The sequence below is a fragment of the Colius striatus genome, chromosome 19 (genome assembly GCF_028858725.1).
Source record: "Colius striatus isolate bColStr4 chromosome 19, bColStr4.1.hap1, whole genome shotgun sequence".
In the NCBI taxonomy this organism is placed as follows: domain Eukaryota; kingdom Metazoa; phylum Chordata; class Aves; order Coliiformes; family Coliidae; genus Colius; species Colius striatus.
The window spans coordinates 1,431,108-1,451,983 of record NC_084777.1 but is presented as its reverse complement, the minus strand read 5'-3'; the positions used below and the strand labels follow the sequence as shown (position 1 = coordinate 1,451,983).

General features: G+C 45.0%; 1 protein-coding gene across 1 annotated transcript; it reads left to right on the top strand.

The window, feature by feature from the left end:
- The first annotated feature begins 178 nt into the window (after positions 1-178).
- Positions 179-19,215, top strand: LHX2 (LIM homeobox 2). Its single transcript, XM_062011735.1, has 5 exons — positions 179-406; positions 3,160-3,362; positions 4,079-4,461; positions 12,317-12,522; positions 18,928-19,215. Exons 1-5 carry the CDS (start codon positions 179-181, stop codon positions 19,213-19,215), a joined length of 1,308 nt encoding a protein of 435 aa, XP_061867719.1.
- The last annotated feature ends 1,661 nt before the right edge of the window (positions 19,216-20,876 follow it).

Here is a 20,876-nt window from a genome sequence, read left to right as displayed (position 1 = left end):
CTAGATCCAAGCCCCGAGGCTTACACCAGCAGTTCTCCCCTCTCCCTCATCCCCTTCGCCCGTCTTTTCTGCACCCCATCCCCTTGAAACCTCGGATCAGTGCCTGCGCTGCGCTCTGGAGAGCTTTGTCGGGGGTGAAAAGCCCGGAGCCCAAGGAGAAACGGGGCGGCCGTGCTAGATGCATGGGGGAGGGCTCCGGTTAATGCAAGTTCTGGGCTCCTGCAGGGACCCCGACAATTGTCAGCAGCAGCAGCAACAACTCGGGGCCTCCTCTGCTTCCTCAGCGATGCTTTTCCACAGCCTGTCTGGCTCGGAGATGCACGGGGTCATCGACGAGATGGATCGGAGAACCAAAAGCGAAGCACCGGCCATCAGCTCGGCTATAGACAGGGGAGAGACCGAAACGGTAGGAGGAAAAGGAATGGGAGAGTCATGCAACCGCCTAAACGTAATAAACCTCTCAAAGATAGAGCTTTTCCCTTAAAATAGCAGATTGGGGGGAAGTGTATGCAAAATGCTGATTCAGAAGAAAATTAAGCATAAAGGTACCCCGAAAGATTAAATAAAACCGTGGGGAAAGGCATGAAATTGTTAATTATTAATAATATGCATAGTAATAGTAATGCTTGGGTGAAATGAACGGTTCCGCTCTTGTGAGAAAACAGAAAGATAGACCAGCCTTTTGGTAGCGTCCAAGAACTCCTTCCCTTCCCCCAGCCTACTGGCCTTCCAAAGTTTTTAGGAAGAGGCAAAGTATGCTTTTATCCAGATAACGTTTTGGCACTGTGAATTTTTTGTCTGGAGGATGGAAACCCAAACCCCAAAGTGCCCAATTCTCTGTCATTTTTCAGGTAGGATGTCTACAATGAGGTAGCCATGAGAGCATTTGTAAACAAAAACCCCAAACTTGAATGCTTTTAAATTACAATTTTTTAAGAAAATAGTTGTGATCGATGAGGACACTTGGTTTGCACCCATGGCAAACAGAACCAGAGGATACGTTTCAGGGAAACGGATGGATGCAAATTTTTACAACTTTACCACTTTTTCTCTCGTGTCTGCTGCAGCGTAGTACTTGTATATTAATGCATTTAGATGATAAGGAGCTGCATCCTTCTAACCAGAGTGAAGCTGACAAAGTGGAAGAGATTATTTCTGAAATGTGTTAACTGATTCAACATTTTATGTGTATTCCTTTTTTGTTAAGTAATGATAATTCTGAGGTGAAATGATCCCGTATTTTGGTTAAATGCTGTCTTGCAAGCTGATGTGGGCATGTGCAAGATAGATATTTGTCCTCGATTTTTAAAACTTCATCAGGATGTGTAATTTTTCTTAATGCTGTGTAGAAATTTGCTTTTAGGTGACAGTGACAGTATTTAACCCCGAGATACTACCTGAAAACAGCTTTTATACTATAAGGGTGGAACATGATTTCTAATCTAAACGATTTTTATTTTCTTTGGAAAAGTTGGTATTTCTCCACACAATTAAACAATATCAAATTATCTGTCCTGGAGTAAATATTGCGGCATATTATCTCTCTATATAATGTACACGTGTGTATAGAACAAATAGGGGCATAGAATACTGGATCCCTAAATACCATTTCTGAATCTTAGAATATTTTTTGTTACCGGAAAAGCAAAGCAGAAAAATCGAACTTCATTTAAAGTGGATTTACAAGGAACTGCTTTGGTTATAAAGCGGTCCCTAACCCGAGTTCAGTTGGCGCCGTCGAGAAATAAGCCATCGGTGGAGCTGGGTGGCTCGCATACCGATGCAGTGCCATCATTTTATTTGTATGTCGTTCTGATGGAGGGAACGGTACGGTGCGAACAGCAGTGCTCGTTGCGATGGGGTTTGGTCATCTCCGGATGAAAGTAATGAGTCTGACATAACGCTGAAAAAATCGCTTCATTTTCTTTCGATTCTTCCCTATTAACTGTCTCTTCTTTCGGCTTCGCGCAAGGACTTAAGGTTCTATAAGAGGAAAAAGTAAACAAACAATTCCCCCACCCCCACTCCCCACCCTCCCGAATGAAAACAATCTGCGTGTTTGTCACATTTGTAAAAAACCGCGTCGAGTTCCCTTGCGGAGGAGCGAGGCTGCTTTGTGCGGAGCGGGCAACGGCGAGCGGGGAAGCCCCGCCGCCCGCTCCGAGCCGCCTCCCCGAATGCGGCCGTAAGGTGCCTGCTGGGATAAACCAGCGTGCTCCAATTGTTTCCCATATTTTGGTCTCTTTCTTTTTTGGTAGGAGTTAAGAGAATATGTATGTATTTGTTTTTTTGCAAGGTTTCGATTGGATTGCGATTTGACACTAAACTAATAAATTATATAGGGGTTACATTTAGTTTTATTACTTCCAACTTTATCCCAGCATAATCTAACGTGCTCTGTTTTTTCCACACTTTCTTTCCTCCACGTTTGGTACTATTTCGTTTCCTTGATGAAACATTCTGTATCTCGCGTTTAGTAACGCTCGTCTCCTCCGCAGTGGTATTTACTGATCCCTTCAGTGCTTTGGGTCACAGCGGATTTGGCTCCATAGTGTTTGGAGCCAGCTTGCAGAGAGGGCTGTGGCTGCGACGCTGTGACTGCTGGGGTGGGGGGGGGAGGTGATCGTAATTCACTCGGAGTTTTATAGCTAGGAAAATACACACACAGACACGCTCCACATACACGCACTCACAGAGCTTTAACTGTGCAGACACTCTCAGAATATCCGTAATAATACGTTTCAAAATTAACTGAGATTTGCCCTATTCTGTGATTATTGTGCCTGCTTATGGAACAGCATCATTTCTTGTTCTGGGACTGGAAAATCCCTAAGATAAACAAAAAAACCCACCCAAAACAATACCACCGACAAGATACATATTTAAAAAGAAAATCTAAAACAAAAAACAGAAACTGGACCCCATCTGGACGCTTTGCAGGGTGTTTTTCTTCTTGTCTCGCCTTCCTCCTGGAAAGGTGGGATGCCGCAGGACCCCGGGGACTCTCGTTCCCGGGCGCAGGGGGCAGGTCGGGGCGGCCGGGCCAGAGACCCAGCTCCCTGCCTGCCAAGCCTCTGCAAGGGCGGGGGGAGGCGGGAGCAGCAGCACACCGGAGTTTCTCCCTCTCGCTAACGGTCTGTAATTGTTTTCCCCCAGCAGACCATGCCTTCCATCAGCAGTGACAGGGCTGCCCTGTGCGCCGGCTGCGGGGGGAAAATCTCCGACCGTTATTACCTCCTGGCTGTGGATAAACAGTGGCACATGCGCTGCCTGAAGTGCTGCGAATGTAAACTCAACCTGGAGTCCGAGCTCACCTGCTTCAGCAAGGACGGCAGCATTTACTGCAAGGAAGATTACTACAGGTACAGCCTGCTCTCGGCCACCAGCCCAGGCTGGCGGCCCCCCCACGCTGAGCAAACCTCGTCCTGAAAGGACTGTGGAGGGGATCTGTGGGCACACGGTCTCTGTGGGGCAGGCTGTGGGCTCCTAAAACCTCCACTAGAGACAGAGAGACTCTGGATGGGCTCTCTGTTCTTGGGCGGGGGGCACAGCTCATGCTTGCTGGTACCAAGGGCTGGTTTCTAGGGCTGCCATGGAAAACGAAGTGACCAAGGAGAGCTGAGCACGTTTCCTGCCCTGACAGGCAGGGGCATGGCATAGAGCAGCACCCTCACCCTTGGGATGGGCTTGCCTTCCCCGCCTGTCTCTCTTTGCTGGGGCAAAGGTATGGAGCTGAGCCCCAGGCAAGCTGTCTGCTCAGAACGGCAGCGGTGCCTCCTGTGCAGGCCCAGAGCCGCCTCCGGCCTCGTGGCACAAGGGAGTTTGCGGGACAGGCGTCAGTGCGTTTTGTTGGTGGGAGCTGGTGGGGCAGGAGCTGTGCTTCGAGGTGGAGGATGGGGGGGATGGAGCCCCTCAGGCTCCCGGCCCGTGGTGCCTGCCTGGCTTCGTGCTGCTGCCCCAGCTGGGGTGGCTACCCCGGGCCCCGCAGCCCCTCTCTGCCACCCTCCAGGTGGACTCGATGAAAGGGGAGGGCGGGGGGGCGCCTCTCACCGTCTCCTCTGGCTGTTCTTTTTTGCAGGAGGTTTTCGGTGCAGAGATGTGCGAGATGTCACCTGGGGATTTCTGCTTCCGAGATGGTCATGAGAGCCAGGGATTTGGTATATCACTTAAATTGTTTCACTTGCACCACTTGCAACAAGATGCTGACCACCGGCGATCACTTTGGCATGAAGGACAATCTGGTGTACTGCCGCCTCCATTTCGAGACTCTCATCCAGGGGGAGTACCAGGTGCATTTCAATCACTCGGATGTAGCCGCTGGGAAGGGCCCGGCACTGGGAGCGGGCTCTGCCAACACTTTGGGACTGCCTTATTACAACGGCGTGGGGACTGTCCAGAAGGGGAGACCCAGGAAAAGGAAGAGCCCAGGGCCTGGGGCAGATCTGGCAGCCTACAACGCAGGTAAGAGACTCCCATCTTCCCCCGATGGTTTGTTTCTGTTCTCTTGCAAAGGGGGATTTCCATTTATTTTAGCTTAAACCGTTAATAATAGTTTAGCTGCAGCATAATTATTGAGATCAAGTGCTGTCAGACTGCAATTACAGAAGCTAATATGTTAGCATTTTTCACTTCAGCTGGAAATAAAATGTTTTGAAGCAAGGTCATCTGGTTAAGGAGGGGGAGAAGGGGGGTGTAGCCTGAAATAAAATCTGGAAACCAGAGATTGTAAGTTAGCACTTCAGAGAGCTGTGAATTTTCTTTAGTAGCTACACTTAAATGCTGCTGGTGGGTGAATTACTCTGCCCTTATCTTGAGCTCTTGTGCCTCAGAGTTTTGGGAGGAAAGAGAGAGGGAAGAAGACCAAGGACCTGTGGCAGGTGGGGGAGAGGTGATGGAGGTGCCGCAGAGCCCAGGCAGAGGTTGTGGGCAGCAGGTGGCTGTGGGCAGCCCTGAATGAGGGCAGACCGTGGCTCATTCGGCTGGAGTTTTGTCTGTCAGATGTGACTCGGGAAAGAGTTGGGAAACTCACAGCATCCCTTGCTAAGCCCCGGGTCGCATACTCTGCCTCTCGGCTGAGAACAGCCGCGAGAAGGACGGGAGCAGACCTGGCAACAGCCCCAAGCCTGCAGCCTCTGCAGAACTCTGCTCCCGAGCTCTATGCATCGAACTGCAAACTTTCTGATGTGTTTCCTCGTTTAACCTCCCCGCTGCCACAGCTCTGTAATTTTCCAGGCAAAGGAATTTGAGCCCGTCCCCTGCTCCCCCCCTTCCCGTCTCTCTTCTTCACCCATGACCTGCCCACTAGAATGGCTGTGTCACTGGATCTTCCACCTCCGCTCCTTGTTATATGACAGGAAAAAGTGTTTGGGCAAAAGAAAAATCTTAGCTCTTGGTTTTATTAGAAGATTTCCAGGCGGAGGTGGATTTACTCCAGCCCCGCGTTTCCCGGAGCCCAGCCGTCCCCTCGGAGCCTGGAGACGAAACTCCTTCGCCTCCCTCCTAGTGCTGCCTCAGTATTGTCCGCTGTGCTCCGCTCTTTCGAGCATAGTTCGTATTTAATCTACGAACCTCAGACGTGTCCCCCAGGGCGTACATTTGCCTTTAACAATTATTTTTTTTGTAATTCCCGGAGAGGGAGAGAAGTAAGAGCCAAGTTTGCCGCGGGTTGTTTCAGGCCGCACCTCCAGGCGCCCCGGGCTCGCAGCTCCAGTGCGCCATGCCCCGCAGTGCTGCCCGGCGCCGGGCAGGGAGGGTGTGGGGAGCCCCAGGGAAGCGCCGTGGTGGTGAGTGAAGGTCCTGGGCTGTGCTGGGGCTCTCCAGCACCGAGAGCTTCGAGTGCGGAGGAGGCGACCGCGCCGGGAGGCGGGGGCTGCGGGTGTTTTGCGCCTAAAGACAGCGTAACAATAGCGACGGCGTGGAGTGGTTTGCACGGAAAATGTCAGGGGGAAAAGGCGCATCTCTAACTGGCAAAAGCACCTCGGGAAAAAACATTGCCATCTATAATTGGTTTAAGTAATTGCTGAATCTTTTGGAAACAGTGCAAAAATCAGTAGTAGTCCCAGTGGTGAAGGCTGATGAAAGGTATATGTCGGGTTCTTGCGAGTAACAGTTGGGCTTTAAAACACATGTAAAATATACATCTTGCTCGTTTGAAAACGTCTCATTTTCAGAGGGATTAGTTTTTAATTGTCCTTCCGCTGTCTCCCTGTGCAGGGCAGATGTTCAGATTCAAAGGATCCGTAAACCGAACCAGTGGCATTTGTCCTGGATGGGAGCACAGCCTGGGAAAGCCTTACTGCTGCCCGACTTCCTAAATAAATCGCCCTTAACTGTGCTTTTAAAAATTCGTTTCCAAATGATTGCACTTCCATTTTTTGGTCTTTTAATTTTTATCTACAGCCTGCAACTGAAGCTTAAGGCATATTCCTTGTGGAACCTTTGGCTTCTTGGCTTAAGCTATTTAGTTACTTAACTGCTTACTAAACCAATAATCTACTAATTTCTAATTTCATTGATCTTAGAAATCAGACCAGGTTGCCCGCTGATGTAAAATTTCACTAACCAGCAAATTATTGCAAAGGCTGTGATTTTGTGCCTTTTAAAGGGAAATGCACGATATTGTCCTCTGAGGGGATCTGTTGCTGTTAATTTGTGTAGAATACTTAGTGTAAATAAATCTACACACAAAGGTGGTGGGAAAAGGGGGACCCGTAAACTTCGGCAGAGTTGATGTTGGAATCGTTTTGTAAATTGCAGCAAATATTCCTCTCCGACTCTTTTCCTACGTGGGGTTGGTGTTTTTTCTTCTTTCCTATTTAAACGAGATCCCGTTTGCACGGGGATGTTGGGTTTGGATGTGGACAGTGGAAAGTAGCTTCGAAGGATGCTGAAACTTCAAAAGGATTTTTTCTTTCTTTCTTTTCTCTCTTCTTTCTTTTTTTTAAAGTACGTGCCCGTGATCATAATTTCTTCTTTCACTTAATGGAGTTTGATGGGTTTTTTTAGGTCAGTAAATCAGTGGCGGAAAGCTTGCTGTACAAAAAGCACCTGTAAAGAATTCTGAATACTCCCTTTGTGAATTAGACCTCACACCTCCAACCGCCTGCTCAATTTTATTCATTTGTATCTAGTTGGTCTTTAAAAATCAAGACACTAACATAGTCCCGAAAATGACAGATGTGTTGCGCAAACTTGGGGCGCGACGAGCTGATGAATTACCCAGAATCTGTGCAAACAGCAAAGATTGTAGGAAATATTTCCTTCCTATACTGACAGGAAGGTCGGTAGCGTTTCAGTGAGAAGGTGACTATCCGTGGTGGACATTCATCCTCAGCGAGGGGGAACGGGGAATTAAGGAAGGGGGGGGCTCGGGCTTTTAGCCGGCGGCTGCGGGGGCACCGGCCCCGCTCCCCGGCTGCAGCAGCCTGTCCGGCGCTGGCTGCCCCCTCCCCGCCGGCCTGGCACGGCGCGGGGGAGCGCCGGGGCTGGGCCTCCGAACCAGCCTTGGCAAAAGGGCTTTTTTTCCTTACCAAAATGGGAAAAGCCTGGAAAGTTTCGAGAAGCGAATTTATCTTTCTCCCCTCGTTTCCCCGGGAATAAAAGCTCTGAATAAGCTTTCCTGCAACTATAGTTGCAGAACGAGCAAGCAGCAGTCCCCGCATAAAAGTGTATGTCTTGCAACGATTTCCTAAGAAAAAAGAGCCTTCCCTCTTCCCCCCGGCTCTCTCCTTCCTCCCCGCCCTCGACGTGGTACCTTTGGGGCTGCCGAGGGCATGGTGCATCTGGCCCCTCCCCGATGGGCTGCGGTCGGGGCTGGGGCAGGATCCCGGCCTTGCTAAAAGGCAAGCCGGGACCCCGGGAGCACTCTCACGTTCCCAAAGGGAGGTTGCCGTGGCGGGGGGTCCCTCGGGGAGCGGAGCCCGCTCTGGCCCCGCCGCCAGCCCTTTCCCTCGGCCCGGCGGGCAGCGAGGAGCCCGGCTCGGCCGGGGCTGCCCGGGTTAATCGCGTCGCTCAGGGAATTACCGCGCACTCGCACCGGCTATTCAGCGCTATTCAATTGGCTTAATTGAGGGGAAAAACCCTCCTCGGCCAGCTCCTCCCGCACAGCCCGGTGCGGCTTCTCTCCGGACCCTTTGTTCTCCGCCCGCCGTAGCCCCGTCCCGGGCCGCTCTCTCCCCCTAGAGGCACTGCGGCCGCGGGGGGTGCGGCCCGGCCCTCCAGCAGCCCCGGAGGCAGCAGCACAGGCGGCTCTTTTGCCCGAGGCGACCGAGGAGGGACAGGGGCATGAGGGTTTCTAACCCCAGCTCTTGTTTCATGGCCTGGTGATGCTCAGCCTGGAAGACAGTTGCTCCTTAAGCCAGGCTTTATCTTCCTAGAAACGTTACTTGAAATTTGAAGGCTGAGGCAGTGCTGGCTTGGCAGAAGCACCCTCCTCTTGGTGCTGCCAGATGCCTCAGAAGCAATGAGTGGTACTTTGCCTGCTCCAAAAGCCACAGCTTTACCCTGTTTAATCCTAGTTGTGGGAAGGGGGTCAGGCATCTGCCTTCTCCAAATGTCTCCTTCTGCCACCGGGTAGAAAGATTCTCTGCTCCTGTCCTAAGTACCATTCAGAGGGCTCTATCTCACTTTTGTCTTCTTCAAGGATGTGGGTACCACAAAGTCCTTTACAGACTCCTGCCAAACAACAAAGGCTGCACCCCTGCTTGGTCTAGTTAATCACAAGTTCCCTCTCCAGGCAGCAGAAGGTTAAAACACCCGCTTGACTCTCTTATTACAGAAGGAAAGGGATGTATGTTCCTGAGCCACTGAATATGGACAGCTGATGCATACACCAAATATGTCTCTTGTTTCAACATTCTTTCAGAATCAGGATTACTTTGCTTACTTTTTGGGTAATTTAACATGTCAAACACAAGCTACTAAGAACAAAAGTTCCGCCAAGGGGAAATTCCTGTTTCCCATCTTTTTCCTGTGCCATATACTGAGTAAACTTCTAAGCACGTGCTTTGCCCCAGGTCCTGACATGGAAGGGGATCTGGTGGTCTGAGTGAAATATTGCTCCCAACTTTTCAAATAGTGTTTGTTGCAAAGATAACAGCACATGCTGCTTTACACTCATTTTACACCGTTTCTAGAGACAGTAGGAAGTGTTATTCCATGGGGGATATTTTGGTCAACAATACCAAAATATAATGTTTTAGTCTTAGTTTGTAGGGATGCTGTCCATGGACATCACCATCTTGTGGCCAAGTGGACATTTGGATCGTGGTGCTAATGGAGGAGGCTGCAAGAGCTGCCCATTGGTGAGACCAGCCGAGGGACAGGAGGGCAATGGCCTGGATGTAGAGAATGGCGGGAGGAAAGGCACAGGGGCCTTAAAAATGTTCCAGGGTCAAAAAAGAGACTTGGCACCACTTCAGAATTGGTTTTATCACAAAATAGGAATGAAACTTTAGTTAATTTAAGACTCCTCTGGAATGTTACCAATTGTATTTCTGAACTCCCAGCAGGAGCCCTAGATCCAGCAATGGAATGGAAATCTTAGGTATAGAGAGTTGAGCAGTTCCTTTGGGAGATACACGGGGACACCACAAAGGAATCGGGAAGAAGTGCCTGAAAAGCAGAGGGTTACGTGGGGAACATGTACTGCCTTAATCTTACACCATGATGCCTTTTGCAGAAGCTCTTCAGCTCTTAAAATCTCCACACGCTTACACCCTTGGCCTGCTCTGTGTCTCTGTGCCTGCAACGCCCATGGACATTTCCGATTCTGTGAGAGATGCATATAATATTAACCCAAGTGTAGCAGGCTTTTGAAGATGGTGCCAGGCACCACAACCAGATACTTGAGGGGGAATTGGCTCTGAGTGGGAATATTTATGTCCCATTGGGTGGTGCCTGGGGATGCCCAAACCACTTGCACAAGACAACGAGCAGCAGACTCCCTTGTGCACCTTCGAAATCTACTCTGTAATTTCTGCATAGAAAGGACAATATTTTGTCACTCTCAAGTGGCTCATTTTTGCTGTCATTATAATATTATTTTTGTTTAGTACATAAGGAGGTGAAATTATGAGAAATTCCAGGAGTAAATTGTTGTCCTATCAGGGCTTGATGAAAAGCTAATACCCTTGATCCATTCTGGGAGGGTTTAGGATCACGTTTATTTCCTTCAGTTCTGACTGTATCTCATTCTCTGTGGAACAGGTTAAAATCCAAATACCTGCAGCCCTGAGGTTTGTTTTGTTGCATATGAGTGTGAACAGACCCTAGTCCTTCAGACAGATTTTGATGCATTTCCTCCTAAGTCTCTGCCTTGTTATTTCTGGGAGGATTTTAAAGCATTTAAAATAATGCACAGAAGTCTTTTCCATTACTAATATCTAAAATTCTGTGAGTACATGTAGGAACCAAGCACTGCTTGCTTTTACATTTCCGTACTAGAATGTGCTATGAGCAATACAGTCTCAGTTATTCATCCCAGAGTTCTTTATATGAGGAGCTGTAGCTATGAGGGAAAGCGGAACACATGGGATGACCCCAGTTTGGCAACTAGATCTCAGTTCTTAATCCAGAAAAGATTTTGCTACCCTCCATCCAGCCCCATTAATACTGCATTTTTACTGTCTCCTTTTAAGTGTCTTACACCTTTTAAATTCAGGTGCTTTCAGGCTTTCCACGCCACAGGAAAACAAGCAGAAATGCTTCTTAGGGCTAGGATTTGGCACAAGGTACTTAGGTCTGGAAAGGATTTCTACAAATGCACACATGCACATACATTTATATAAACAGCACAATTTTTTAAGCTGTTTTTTAAATTATAGGAGTACAGAAACACACAGAAAAGTTTGAGGCTTTGGACATTCTCTACGTATCTATTAAACAAACATGCTTTGGGTTTCAAAGCAGGCCTTGCTCTATATTGTGCCATATCTTTTTAGAAGTTTTTGAAGAGCTGAAGTTTGCAAAGCAGCTAGTGCACATGCTGCAGAGCTGCTGCTTAGGGGAGCTGTGTGCATTTTTACTGACGAGTACATGCATTTCATGTGTACTTTAAAAAGCTGTTTCTAATGCATGCCTTTCAGATTTTGTGTGTTTGCAATAGGGCTGACTGTAACAGCAAGACTATAAAGACATGTCTGTGAGATATATTCAGTTGTAATGAACCAGCAAAAATGGACAATTGAAACAAAATCTGTTCATGTGTTTAAGAATTTCACCAATAATTCACGTTTTGAACCTTTTTTCCCCTCTTTCGCATGCCACAAAGAACAGCAACAGTATTGGGGTTTCATTACTTTTAATAAAGAGGATGGGAAATCAAAAGGCAGTTGTAGATATTGGAACAGAAAAAGCAAATCAATGGCAGTTTGTCAGAGCTAATTTTCAGTTATATCTCTGATTTTTTTAGTGGTTTTAAGCTCGGTCCTTAATGTTATTTTTAAGAGTTTTTCTATGGTTTACTGTACGCACAAATAAATTAAAAACTACTTTTAGTCTGTGAGATTATTTTGCTTGGCATTCAACATTTAATACTGCTTGACAATTATTACAACATTCCTTGCTCATAGACCTCCTTTACAGGCTTTATGGGTGATTTATGCAAATGTATCAACCGGTGTCAGTCGGTGGTTTCAAAAGGAGATGCCAGAATCGATCATTCCAACTCAGATTTGCAAATGCTTCTTTAAAAAAGGAAAGATAACATAGAAACAATTTAAAAGACACGTTTTCATTTGGCATGCCAGCGACACGTCGTATTAACAACTTTATTTCTTTAGCTAGTCAAATTATAGTCAAAATTTGCTGTCTGGTACCCACAAACTTTCTTTCTTTTATGGCATTTCATTTAATGGTCTCTCTTGTACCCCACAGGATTTAGTCTGATGGAGGAAATAATCACGACTAACCGGTGTGGTCCATCGAGGTTGAAGTGGGCTGTATTGTAGAGCTTTCTTTGTATATTACACTGCAATTTATAGTGATGCAAAGTACATTAAAACACTTTACGGAGTTGAGGACAGCTACTGTCCTGCAAGCAGAGAGGAGAGGAAAGGCTGTGTGGAGATGGAGGGAAGAAAAAAGCAACCAGACCTGACATTTTAAAAGCCATAAAGAGGCAGGTGAGGGTCCTTGCAGGCTAGTTATTGTAAGGGAAAAATAGAAGATGCAGAAATGGAGGGGAAGGCAAGAAGGATTTGTACCAGTACAATGCACGCCATGGTATGTTATTTTAATTGCTGCACTCAGATGAACTGCAAACAATGTTGGTCACAGAGCAATAGATTTACACGCCTTTTCCTCTTGTTGCCTTAAGCTTTAAGTTGCAATGAAAACGATGGTGACCACCTGGATAGAGACCAGCAATACCCCAGCAATCAAAAAACAAAGCGTATGAGGACATCATTCAAACACCACCAGTTGCGGACAATGAAGTCGTACTTTGCTATTAACCACAATCCCGATGCCAAGGACTTGAAACAGCTAGCTCAGAAAACTGGCCTGACCAAAAGAGTTCTTCAGGTAAGAAGAGCAGCCTTCTCTCTTGAAAAGTAAATAAAATATCAGTTTTGTAGTTAAAATGTCACAGATTTTGCTGATTTTCAGGCTTTTCTTAACTGTTTGTACCTTCTGTGGGACTCAGTTAAATCCTAGAAAGTATGAGAAGAGTCATTTCACTTCAGTTTCCCAGCAGACCACTTGGCTTCTATTTTTTTACTAACAGTTGTGAAGGTTTGGGGCCCTGCTTGTTCTCCTGCAGTCAGTTAATTCTGGTGCACGTTTTAGCTTCCAATCTGCTGTAAATAAAAGGGAATTATTTTAGTTAGTGTGTGTAAATAGAGAGCTCTTCATTTAGAAGCACTCTGAATGTTTACCTTTATGAATCAGCAGTTTGAATTAATTTCATCAGGGCAAGAAGGATATGTTTTCTTTCATAACTGAAGCAGACACTAATTTAATTTTTGAAATATTAGGTTTTTATTCATGGTTTAGTAACTTAGAATGGAAAGAGCCTGCATTTTAAACACACTTTTTCTCTGAAAGCTGTCTTTTTCTTGCCTCACGGACATACACTCCCTTTGAACTATTATGGAAAGCAAAGGTGAGAATATTAGTTGATTCAGCTCCATTTTAATTTATAGTTCTGATTCAAGAAGTCAGTTTTAATGGGCACTTATCCAAATAACTGTGCCTTTGGGCATTCCAGGATATATTGCTGATATTTTTAAACGTGTCTTAATTGTAGAAAAAGGGTTTGTGAGTTTCACAGAGATGAGTAAGGGTCAGAGACAAACTCCTGGGAAAGCATTGTGGACAGCTCTCACAATTTCATAGGCAAGTGGAGGGCAGTAGACAAAACCTGAATTCACTGGAGATATTTTGGACCTTACAGTGCTAGTACATAACAGAAGAAGGAGTAAAGGTTTTTGTAGGTTTCCCAGTAAGAAGTACGAATGGAAAACTGTACATAATGAGTTCTCTTGGCTACATCCTCCATAGCCAGATATTTTTGGTTGTGTTTTGGAGGCTGATTTGCAGTGGTGGGACAGATTCCTCCAACATAACTAGTGCATGTCCTAACACCTGACGCAGTGTCTCTCACAGCAGCTCTCCTTTTTCCATGCACATGGGTGAAATAATTTGTTGCATATGTCTGTCTTTATTTTGACACGTCTTTATTTTACCCTCAGAGTTTAGACACTTCAGTAATATCTGTTCTGTCCATTACAGTGCACTCACACCTGAATTATACGAGAAATTTCACCTACTGCGTCAAGAAATTATGTCAGTGTCTAGAAATTGTCTTTCTCTTCTCTCTCCTCACATGACATCAACTTTGACTTCCATCTCTCTTCACATTTCACCTAATAGGTCTTTCCTTCCATCTTTTCCCTGACTTATTGTCTCTGCTTCTTTGTTCCTTTTCAGAATGTATTTCCTTGTCTCCAAAATTGGACTTCACATGTCCATTACACTTCAGTTCTTCTTTCAGCTTCTTCATTGCTTCTGATTCCATCTTCAACACAGTATATCGTGCAGTTTTAAGGTGCTTAGTGGTCCCTCTGTTTTTTCACGGCAGACCCTTACAATTCCACTAAACTTTTTCTTACCACTTTGGTAATTGGTGTGTCACTTCTTTTACTTTCACAGTCAAGTACCCCTTTATGCCTGGGCTCCTTTAGCTGAGGAGTGTTGGAAGGTAATAGTTGGTGGTGAGGATTGCACCCAGAGGATGGTGGTGTTGGAGGCAATTCAAGAAAGTGCTCGGGGTCATGCTTGTCTAGTGTCACTTGAGTTTTCCTGTCTGTTACAAGCACTGTCTACCCCACAGTCTTGGACTTTTTGTTTGAAAATTAATATGGGTCACAAAAAACCAAATTTCTTAAAGAAAATATTTTATAACCTGTGTGCCCAGTTGGCTTACCTCTGAGCAGCATACCTCTGAGAGGTATGTTTTCAAACACTGAAGTTCACCTTATGAGTTTCAAAGTTGCTCTTTGCTGGGGAAAACTCTTCATGATGTTGGTTACTGAGATAGTGTCACTTATTAATTCTTTTGAGCCAGAAAGGCTGGCATTCCTTCTGTGTCATTTATTGAACACAAAGTAATTCGCTGACACTATTGATCTAAACAAGCATCATTAGTATCTGTGTAGTACTGAAGGTGCATGGACTCCCAGACGTACGTGCACACTTGCCAGAAGTAAGAAATCTTCCCCATCCCCTGTGCTGTTACTAGGTGTGTTTGCAAGCTGCTGTATTTGTTATGTGATCTGAACTAAGTTCAACTGATGCAGGATTGTGGCTCTTTGTACATCATTAGTAGTATATATTTTAATAGAAAATGCAAGGCAGCAGGTTGGGATCAATAGATGTACCTAGTTCTGAAACCAGTGTACGTCCCAAACACACGGAGTCCCCAGCCATTTAGGAAACAGGCATAGTGTCCTTACTGTATAGACTGTCCTACATAACGTGTCATGAAGGTACTTTGTAGAGCAGCAGAGAATTTGACCATATTCTTAGTGATCTGTGACATTGGTTTTGGAGGACCTGGCTTCTGTCTTTGCTTTCAATACAATTAGTCATCAGCTACACGTGTCCAGAAGTGGAATGGGATGGAAATGTAACATACTGCTTCATAATTACATTTCCTTCAGTGGCTTTGTAATGCAGACTATTTTCTGTAAGGAGCCACATTAGAATCACAGTAAGCCTACTTATATATTTAACCCCTGTTTTTATTTATTTTCATTCCAAATTAGCTTTATATTTGCAATTTAATTCATATACCTCTTGTGCTGCAGCTGGGGAGCATAAGCCTATTATTGTAAGCCATCATTCATAATTAAAGTGGCCAGCTAATTGGGAGCTAACTAACTGATATAAATGTTCTTTTGGTAACTGGTCTTTCTTTTTTTGAGTTTAGAAAGGGAAGGTGGAAATAGATAGACAGTAGATAGACAAGTAGATAGTAAGAAGACACTGATTGCTAGCTGTAGGTATGTACCTCTTCTCTCCCCAGGAGTCTGGAATATGATTGTCCACAGCAAAAACAGTTTAGGAACACAAAGTGTTATTTTTCAGTACATCTTGTACACTGTTTATTCTTTCCTGAATCACTCCCCAGTAAAGTTTCTATGAAAATCCTACGAAGACTACTGCATGCATTTGGACTTTGCTGATTCAGTTTCCAGTAGTCGACAAGCACGAGGATTTTCCCCACGGTGCCTGGGTACCCTGCACTGCCCTTGGGTGTGGGTTGGCTTTAGGCCAGCATACTGCACAGGCTTTACTGAGCCTCCATTCATCCAATATCCCATGGTTCCCCCTTACCTGTGTGTTTGCTAATTACAGCTGAGAAGTCAGAATGTGTGTGCAATGAGCAAACGCAGTTTGCTTTGTGGTGCAATGTCCTCTGTATTTTTGTTTTTCCACTTACTAGTTAGTAAAATTCAGTAAACCCTAATGTCTCTGGGTAGCTGTGTGAGTGAGCAAAATTGGGTTTAACAATTTACTTCTAGCATAAGCTACTCATACAACTGATACATAACAGTTGCAACTATGGAGGTGTTACAAACGGGAAACCAGAGTTCTCTAAGGTGCATTCACCACACTATGAAATCCTTTACAGTACTTGGCATTTTTATTTTCAATACTCCTCTCTCATATGGAGATGTTATTTTATTGCTGTTTCACTTGGTACAGACAAAGAGCTAGCTGCACACATCCCAGATCACAGTAGACATTGTGTGATATTTTAACCTCAGTAAATATTATTCTGCCTAGCTGCTGAGTTGCCCAGCTACAGGCCTCCAGCCCTGCTAACCACAATGTGGCAGCAGCAGTGGTGGGTCTTGCAGCTGCTTTTATTTTCTGTGTGAGTTTTGGTCCATATTTCCCCCTTTGATTTGAAACAGCTCAGCCTTATAATGATACAGTTGGACAGAAAACCACAAAATACTTCCCAAAGATTGTATTTACTCCTCAGTACCGAAGACCAGATTCCTAATTGTGTAATTGATGTGAGATAAATCCTTCTGGAACAATTCTTTCAGTGCTGTATGTTTGGGTTATTATTTCTTTGCTTTACTGTAACACTGTTACAGGTGCAGGGCCTGAATTGCCAGGGTAAGCACAGTGGGCAGCCCCACTCGCCAGCCCTTACCCGCTGCTTTGCAGGACTGTGGGGAGCAGCGCAGGGCAGGGGGCAGCAGGCCGGCATCCCTACGGCTCAGGAAGCAAGAGTTTTAATTCTTCCACCGCTCTTCAGGGTGAAGTCTTTGCTGAATACTGTCATGTCTGAAGTGCACACCAGAAGGTCACTATTGCGAGAATTACATTCTCCCTTTCCATCACAGGGCGAGGTGCTTCCAGAATCTCAGTTAGCAAGTGCTAACATGCTCAGAACCCCACACACACATTTCCACACCTCTCCTCTTGTGGGGCACTGAGGCACTGAACAGTCGTAGGAGAGTCATAGGACACTGGTTGCAAAAGTGTCAGGCAAAAATATCCCATTTGGATTTGCTTCATTTTCACCAAAGAACTGGCCTTTTAGTCTAATAAATAGCTTGCCACTGTAATGGACTCTTATCAAATCACAAGTACATTTTTACTCATGCTAATTTGAATTGTTTTCTTGTCAGGTATGAAACTGATAAATAGCTTTTAAACTAAGTGTTTTAACAAAGGGAATGCCAACATACACCGTTCTGAAATATTGAGCTTTCAGAGACCTGTAGGGGTGTAGGGGATGTGATTCTTGCATGGTCTGTGAATGCAGCTCCTGTGACCACTGTAGCATTTGTGCTTAAGGATTATTTCCTCATGGCACTCCTTGGAGAGAGTGTGAGAGAGAGGATGTGCACCTTTAAAAACCCTCGGTTGGTGGAGAAAGCTTTCCAGAAAAAAAGTAGGAGTGCTCAATAGGGGGAATTTGGGGCTGAAGCATCCATAGGTGAGAAGAAAACCAGCCAGAGGAAAAACAGCTGAGACATGTCCATCAGTTCTAACTGCGTCTGGCAAGCTGAGAGTGCAGAGTGAACAACTGACAGGACGGCTTGCAATAGCATATCACCCCTCCGCCAGTAGTCTGGCTTAAAGTGGATCCTGTCGTGCTGTTTCAGAGTCAGAGGCCAGAAATTTGGCACAGAAATTTATTGTGGCCTCATGAACTCCAAGCACCCAGCTTCCCTGTGCAGGCCAGAGGAGAAATCTGACAGAGATATCGTATGGATATGCAGATCCTTTCATTTGCTCCGTTCCTTCCTCCGACAGATACAGAGATAAATGTAAAGGCTCAGTCCTATTCCTTATAGCAGGTCAACGTGAGGACAGTAGGATGGAGATTTTCATTATGAAGAATGTAACAATGACAGAAGGCTTCTGATAAATAAGCACAGTGAAATTTCAGCTAGTTTGTAGCGGTCAAATTACCCGGTAGCAACATGTATCAGGTTGAAGGGGGGTTATGTCCCAGTTCAGTGGGGTTCATGTGCTGTACCAACCTTTCATGCAAGTTTCACAAATACATTTTATTTTATCTATTTTCAAATCACTCATAAAATATTTTGTATTTCAATGACTCCTGCAGAGAGTGGGAAGCATTATTAACTTGGGCCTAAACACTGATATTTAACTGAGAGAGATGAAGTCACAGCTTTCGTCTGTCACTGATAGATAATCAAATAATGGAAGAAGTAGCAGCCTTAGGAAAACTTCTGGATGTGCCTATTATTCCTACTGAAATGAGAGTTTTTAATGCAGTGAGGATCTTCAATACCATTCAAGCCTCTTGTCCCAGCGTCATTGCAGTACATTTGAAAAAGGAGACTGGTGTAGGCAAAGGGAGCTGAAGCATTTGAGAAAGAAGAGTGAGAGTCAGAAAGAGGGACGGTCCTGTTAGAAAAGTGAGAACGTTGCAGATGTTGAGATGAGAGAAAGTTCCTGGGAGAGCTCTGAGGGCCCACAGAAGGGCAGGGTGCTGTGCTCTGTGTCACCTGCTGCGTACAATGGGAGATGGACTCTAGAGACAAGGGTGCCAGAACTCGTTATTTTATACTCGTCAGATGCTTGATGCCTCATCCAGACAAACACTTCTGGGACTGAGGGCAATCGAGGATTCATGCAGGCTGCCAAATTTCTAAGCATCTTTATACATTGCCTGCACAGAAAGACTCCCTCCTCCATGCTTAGTGCAATCGTGTCCCAGGCAGGCTGTCCACGCAGGATTGCAGGAGAGGGGCAGAGGGACGCTGTACAGGCACGCAGAGGACACTTCTGTGGCTGGGGCTACTTTTCTCCCACGTTACCAGTAGAACCATCTTCCCCAGTTCAAGCGTTGGTGAACTTTGTGAATATGCTTTTGCTTTTCTAAACACTGCAGCTCTTTAAATGCTTCCCTGTTATATTAAACTATTTCAGGTTTGGTTTCAAAATGCTCGAGCCAAATTCAGACGGAACCTCTTACGTCAAGAAAACACAGGGGTGGATAAGACTTCAGACTCAACACTCCAAGCAGGGACCCCATCAGGTCCTGCCTCAGAAATATCCAATGCCTCCATGAGTCCATCCAGCACTCCCACTACTTTAACGGACTTGACTAATCCTACTATGCCTACTGTGACATCTGTCTTGACATCAGTGCCCGGAAGTCTTGAGGTTCACGAATCTCGAAGTCCTTCACAGACAACTCTTACGAATCTTTTCTGATGACTCTTTCTTGATAATTTCTTTAAAAAAGAAATTATTCTTAGCTGAAATTCCAAGTGTATTTTAATAGAGGCTTTGAGCAACTGACTAACCACAATTAGGATCTCTCCTAAAAACAGAAGGAAACGTAGTGTTCTGGTATTACGGAGTATGGACTGAAGAATAACTTGGAAGATCTATTGCAACACAACATTTGTGTAACTGTACAGTTTTGTGGACTGAGCAAGGGAAACAGCAATTAATTTAAGTTGGCTAAAGCTTCTGTATTTTCAAAGACTGCCATGTGCCTTATATACTGTTTTATCTACATTCTTTGGATTCCATGTCCACTTTTCTCTTTTTCTCTCTGTATATTTATGACCAGGGCAAAATTGTTAAAAGTTTGTTACTTTGAATAGTCCTGAGCCTTTCATGGGTTGCTTTGTTGTTTTAGAATTTTAAGGTCGAAGTCTGTTGGAATACCAGAATTTGTAAAATCTAACCAGTAATAAAACCACTTGTGGAAACTACTTGGTAATGGCTGCAGTTACATTTAACACTAGTGTCACAATCAAGGTAGGCTCATTGTATGTAAAAGGATTAGAAACCTGCACTTCAGACACAATATCTGCCTAGGATAGGCTCTAAATAGGATGTACCCATTTCTCCTCTTCCTGAAGTACATCTAGGTGAGCAGTCCAGCTTCTACAACAGTCTAGGTATCTTCATTGTAGAGAAATGAACGTTAGCTGCAGGTAGAAGTTATCAGATAATGTTAAAATTCAAACAGAAAAACTCTAATTAAATTTTCCTGCGTGAAACAAACTTGCCTTCAGCTGGCATTGGTGAAAACAGCCTTGCTTTTGTGCAAGAGATGACTTGTCCCACTTCACGGAGGAGGCAAGCGGGGTATCAAACAGCTCTGTGGCCGCAGTCAGTGCATTGCAGAGGTGGACACAGAGTGATGTTTTCCCAAGGAAAAAGACAGAAATATTTCAGGTTATTTTACAACATTGGTGGGCAAAGTCGAGGCAAAATTATGTTATAAAGTCACAGCCTTACATTTTTTGTAATGCTCTGAAGGAATACAAAGCCAGGGAAGAATATGATATTATCAGTAGTCATAGAAGTGGTTGTTCCTGTAATGATTATGGACCTTTCAGTACAATTGAGTTCCTTCTCCCCCCAAAATCTGTGCAGGATATAACTCATATTTTGAGTTTTTTTCCTATTGTTTTTAAAGATGCTTTTCTGTAATTAAAGAAATACCTCAGCAAAGTTTAACTATGTGTAAGAATGAGAACACACTCTGCTGTTTGCCCAGTAGTTTTATAGATTCTGAGTAGTACATAAGGTGCATATGGTTGTTCCTTTTCAAACCTGTTACAATCTGTTTATTTCAGTCAAATGCTAGGTTGTGTGTGGCTAACTCTCTAAAACTGATCTGTCACTCATTGGATCAAAATTGCTAAAAGATTATTCTAAATAAACAGCAAGATAGGTGCCAAGATTCAGGTTCTTTGCCCTTTTCAGTGCATTGAAAGTAATTTAGTAGGCCAGGCCCATTGGTGATAATATTTTGTTTTAAAATGAGCTACATTTATTCAGCTTTTTCAGCTGAAAATTTGCCATCCTTGTGCAAACCAAATTCCTGTCAAGATCAGTGAGAGATCTCAGAGCAT